Source organism: Sinocyclocheilus anshuiensis, unplaced genomic scaffold (assembly GCF_001515605.1).
Source record: "Sinocyclocheilus anshuiensis isolate Anshui unplaced genomic scaffold, SAMN03320099.WGS_v1.1 scaffold1333, whole genome shotgun sequence".
Taxonomy (NCBI): domain Eukaryota; kingdom Metazoa; phylum Chordata; class Actinopteri; order Cypriniformes; family Cyprinidae; genus Sinocyclocheilus; species Sinocyclocheilus anshuiensis.
In genome coordinates, this window is record NW_015552620.1 from 1 (window position 1) to 5469 (window position 5469).

The window sequence follows — 5469 nt, forward strand, 5'->3', positions numbered from 1 at the left end:
CACTGGGTCAGCTGGCCAATCAGAGCAGACTGCGCTTGTCAAGGACAAGGACTTTGTTGAAAACGACATGTTTGAGAGAGGCGGGGCATAGAGGACCTACAATAATGTACAGTATTTGAAAAATAATGTGTTTTTTGAACATTAAAGCATGTCAACATATTCTGTTACACCAAATAATGATCTTTGAAATAGCATCATATGACCCCTTTAATGTTTTTTTTTTTTTTAGATGTTCTGTTTTTATTTTTATTGTAGTTACATTTTTGTCATTTTATTATGTGTTTTTGTCGTTTTTATTAGGTTGGGTATCATTTTACACTAAAGGAAAGTTCATATAATATAACTGAGAAGACTACCTGAATTATGAAAGAGCTATCTCCTTTGGATCCACTGAAGGTCATCGCTGGTTATTATACTGCTTAATGTGTTAAATCCTGCAATGCTCTTAAAATATTGGACACTTTGAATACTGCAATGCATTGCAACCTCGTCAAAATCACCAAACACAATTATTTTGGAGGGTACTTATTCAAAATTACCAACACCGTTTAACCACCGAGGACTGTCACATAAGAGACTCTGCGGGGACTTTCTGTGCTAAGCACTTCTGCACTCGCACTGGCTGAGAGCTTTTTCCAAAAAAACTACACACAGGAGACAAATTATCATTAGGTAACAGCATTCCCCCTGGGTGTCATTTCTGTGAGCGAACAACTGAGAAGATCTTGAATCGATTGGAACAGATAGCCTGTGTTTAACAGGAGGTATAGACCTGTTTTTGCCATTTTCTGCCTTTATTTATAGAGGACAGTACAAAGAACAGAAAGAAGGCAAAGTGGGCAACCATGCTAGATGTCAGAACGCTGGCTATAAGGCTATTGGCTCAAGAGAGGAGATATGGATTTTTTTTTAATGACCGGCCAGTAAAACAGCTCAAATTAAGGAAAAATAAAAAAGGGGGTCGAGCCACAAGAACCCCAGAATTTTGTAAGTTTTCAGTGGCATTTAGCCACTAAAGTGATTACAGAAGCTCTGAAATCTCATACTCTTGTCGCGATCACAGCTTGATTTTCTCATAATCCTGACATTGACAACTTTTCTCGTGATCTTGTCATACCAAATGTTGTTTCCTCAAGATCAAGTTCTAGTCCTGCTCACAAGGTGCTTTAAAAGATAGGCCAAACCTGTTTGACTTGTTCTTCTTTGGAACATTAAAAAATAATATACTTTGAAATCAATGGTGTTTAAACAATATTGGACTCCACTGACTTTCATTGTATGGGGAAAAAAAAGCACAAAAGACGTATCTTTAGAGTTTCACAGAAGAAAGAAAGTCAGATAGGTTCGGAACAACATGAGAGTGAGTAAATAATGACACAATTATTAATTTTGGGTGAACTATCTGTTTCTAATTAAATTTTTCCTTCAAAATGTTGGTTTAGAAGGTCCAGTGTGCTTTTTTTGTCATACCGTCAAACTTTGAAACGCTCACAGCTTCCTGAGAGCACATGCCTTTAATGAATCAATTCCAAGGACACTTTTTATTAAAAACTGTAAATTATTTTCACACGATGCATCACAAAGGTTGCGATTTAGTACATACACTGGGGAGCAGAAAAACAGTATATCATGAGAACTAAAATAAGACAGCAGATGTGCTTCTCAATTAGTGTGTGCCAGTTTCACCTGCATTAGCTTTCCATTGTGTAGGTGAGGTCAGGGAAGTTGTTTGTGGAGGCTTTGGTTTTACCAGGCTAGTTATCACACCCAGTCGGTTGCTATGAGAACTGCTGTAGCAGTAAAAAAAAAGCAAATAAATGATCATGTCTCATAGGCATTAACAAATATGCAATTACGCTGAATGGGTCGATAGCAAACAGAGATAAGATGGCATAAATAACACTAATGACGCTGTTGTCTGGAAGTTCCAGACTATCGGTGTTGCTATGAGAACTGCTGTAGCAGTAAAAAAAAAGCAAATAAATGATCATGTCTCATAGGCATTAACAAATATGCAATTACGCTGTATGGGTCGATAGCAAACAGAGATAAGATGGCATAAATAACATTAATGACACTGTTGTCTGGAAGTTCCAGACTGTCGGTCTAATGGCAACAAAGATGTGTGACCAGGGCACTGTGTTCTGTCCTGTAATCACTATCTGGAGAGATGGGTCCATCACGGCAGTCTTAGCTGTATGATTACCCTGCGGCCTTCAATAACTGCAGGCAGTGGCAATATTGAGCACCAGCTCTCTGTGCATCGCAGCATGATTCAAAAAGAGATGGAGACGGCCTGCTGACATGCGTTAGGACAATGGATATATTGAAAATGGCTAATACAGACATATCCTAAAATAACAAATATATTGTATGTAATTTATAATTTCCAGTTGTCTCTTATGGCCACCAAGGCTGCATTTCTTCAATAAAGAAAACAATATATAATAATAATAAAAATAAAAAAAAACCTTGTGCTGCCTTTATTTTGCTGCATCTTGACACTCAATGAAAATACGGTGTTAATTTAAAATATACTATAAATATATTTTAAACATCTTTACTTGCAACTTTAAATATGAACTTCTATAAAAAACAATATAAGTTCATATATCTATAAAAAAAATAAATAAAAAAATCTCACTGACCCCACACTTTTGAATGGCAGTGTATATGCAAACAAAAACAAACAAAAAAAAAAAGGACAAGACTAATAACAATTCAGTACAGAAATTTTAAAATGACATCACTGTTGGTTAGAATTTTGAACAACAGGCTTGAGGCTGAAATGATCTATAAAAAGTTTAAATTCAGCCTAGTCTGTATGTTAAGTAGTTTGGGCTCAATTTAAATGGCATATTAAGGGTTCGGGGTTTTAACCAAACCTTAAGCACATTGTTTACCGAAAATCAATACAGCATAACTACAGTAAAGGATGAATCCAAGACGAATGCTCTTTTCGAAAAAACATAAATCAATCGTGGGCATTATGCAGCACTGTTAGTTTGCACTATACTGCAATCTAATGTCAAGAATCAATAGAAATGTTAATTATCTGGTTGCCTAACCCAAAATGCATCTAAATGTGACTGATAACTTTGTACCCCAAGGAACTAATCTAGTATCAGTGAATTATAGGTTTTGAAAAGCTTTTATGTATCGATTAACACTAATAACACTCACAATCCCATCAGACTCATATCCTGTATGATGAGACGGAGCCAAAGACCACAGGATGTTGTTGATAATAATCAAAGGCCATCCAGACTGCTCCAGCTCAACAAAGATGACACAAGACGTTTTCATTTTTCACTTTTTACAAACAAAATATATTTATTCTGCTAGATACAAATTGCAAGGACTTCATTTACAGGCTGACAAGCTTGCTGTCATTTACTCAAAATATATGAGGTGATGCAAATAGGTCAGTACATCAGTGTGTGCATTATTTAAATGTCCCTGATTGTTAAAAACAGACCGTCAAGGTAAACTACGGTCTAGAAAGAGAGGCTCATCAGATGGCCCTATGAGAACATAATGATCGACCAAACCAGATACAATAAACTCGTATGTAATAAATGTACATATGCAATGAAATCGGACCCTGCTTCTCAGATTGACTGAGATGTACTTGTATAACCAGTGAGTTAAATCAAAATACTGGGGTAAATAAAATAATTCTGTCACAGTCTTTTAGAGCAAAATGACAAAAATCTGTCATCACTCCAACCATAATAATTACAATATACTGCATTTAACACAGGGCAGAGGCAGGGCAGGTCACTGTGGTTTTCGGGGCTGGGCAGCAATATAGAGGGCCATTAAACAGTAGAGGGTGCCGCCAATCGTCAAGCCCATCGTGGTCCTATACAGCATCTTGTCCATGACTCCACGCTTCAGGTGAACCGGTGCTCCATCAGTTTTCTGTAACAGGTCATATTGTTTAACACACAAAAAATAGATTTTTGCTGCTTGTTCAATTCTGAAATACAACAATCAATTTACATATATATTTGCATTGGGTCTACATAAATCATTTAATTTGGCAAGAACGAGACCTGCAGGAATCCAGATCGAGATGGTGGCAATTGATTCACTCGACACAGTAAAAAAATTACAGTGAATTTAACGGTAAAAGACTGTTAAAATGCTACAGTAAAAACCTGTTAAATGGTTAACGTTGGGTCTACATAAATCATTTAATTTGTCAAGAACGAGACCTGCAGGAATCCAGATCGAGATGGTGGCAATTGATTCACTCGACACTGTAAAAAAATTACCGTGAATTTAACGGTAAAAGACTGTTAAAATGCTACAGTAAAAACCTGTTAAATGGTTAACGGTAAATTCCCCTACAATATATGGTGAAAAACTGTATTGGACATTACATGTATTGGACATTACCTGGGAGTCAGTTTTTGGAAGTGAAAAAGACCGTATAATTTACAGTGAATAACCGTAAATTGACATTCCCAGAATTCCCTGCGTTACATTTCAAATTTGATGTTTTGTTGAAATAACGGTTTCTTAGTTTTTTCTTATCAGTTTTGTATAATAGGGTTGGGTGTTACACCTAATGTTGTTAAATTAATGTTTATTGCATTATTTCAGTTTCATGTGTGTTACCATGATGGTGTTTGGTGTTTGTGTGAATGACACTGGCTGGGCTGAAAATAATGATTAATCGATTTTGATCGATCTTCATCTGGATGAACCAATGTCGATTGCATGAACAAAACCTCCCTAAACATCACTTGTAGTGTGCCTCCCATCCAATAATCGCAGTAAGCTTTGTGCTTTGTTAATTTTGATTTGAAACACAATGTCATGTAACGTTATATTTACCTCAGGAAAAAACATTCAATATCCATAATCCCGTTAAAAATCTAGATGAGCATTTTGCTAAACATAGGCACTATATTACATTATATTTTTAAGTAACCTGTTAGTGACATCTCACTTATTGAATGTTTGAATAAATCTATCATGAAAAAGTTATGACAGTCACCTTTAAAGGTTTATATAATTGTAAAAAAAAAATTATATAAAAACTGTACAATGTAATGTTTTCATACAACTACATTTTGAAGTGTTGCTTATGTCAACATAGGCCTGGGCGATAAAACGGTATCGATATTTATCGACGGTACACCTTCTTCGGTATCGATATAATTTTTTTTTGATATAGTGCACAATATAGGCACGTGCTATGAGTGACGCAGACAGCACACACAAACACGAACACATGCTGAAATTTTTATTGTGTTTGTTAAAACTAAAAAATATTTGTTGTTTGTCTCAATAAATAGTGTTAATTATAAATACAGTGGTTAAATTAAAACATTTCTTTTTGTATTGCTGTTTGTTTTAAAAAAGGTTATAAAAATGTCAATAATTATCGGGGGCGAGGCCATGCTGCGCTGCTTTAGAGAAGAGGAAGAGAAAACTAGAGGTGCACGTAAAAATCTA

The 5469-nt window shown here is 35.5% G+C and overlaps 1 protein-coding gene across 1 annotated transcript in view; it reads right to left on the reverse strand.

Annotated features, from left to right (window-relative positions):
• Window positions 1-3315: 3315 nt before the first annotated feature.
• Window positions 3316-5469, reverse strand: part of LOC107666233 (cytochrome c oxidase subunit 7A-related protein, mitochondrial-like) — a 5093-nt gene continuing 2939 nt past the window's right edge. The window contains exon 3 of the mRNA XM_016457456.1: window positions 3316-3924. Within this exon, the coding sequence (XP_016312942.1) occupies window positions 3781-3924 (144 nt within the window). The 3' untranslated portion in view covers window positions 3316-3780. The remainder of the gene's footprint in view (window positions 3925-5469) is intronic.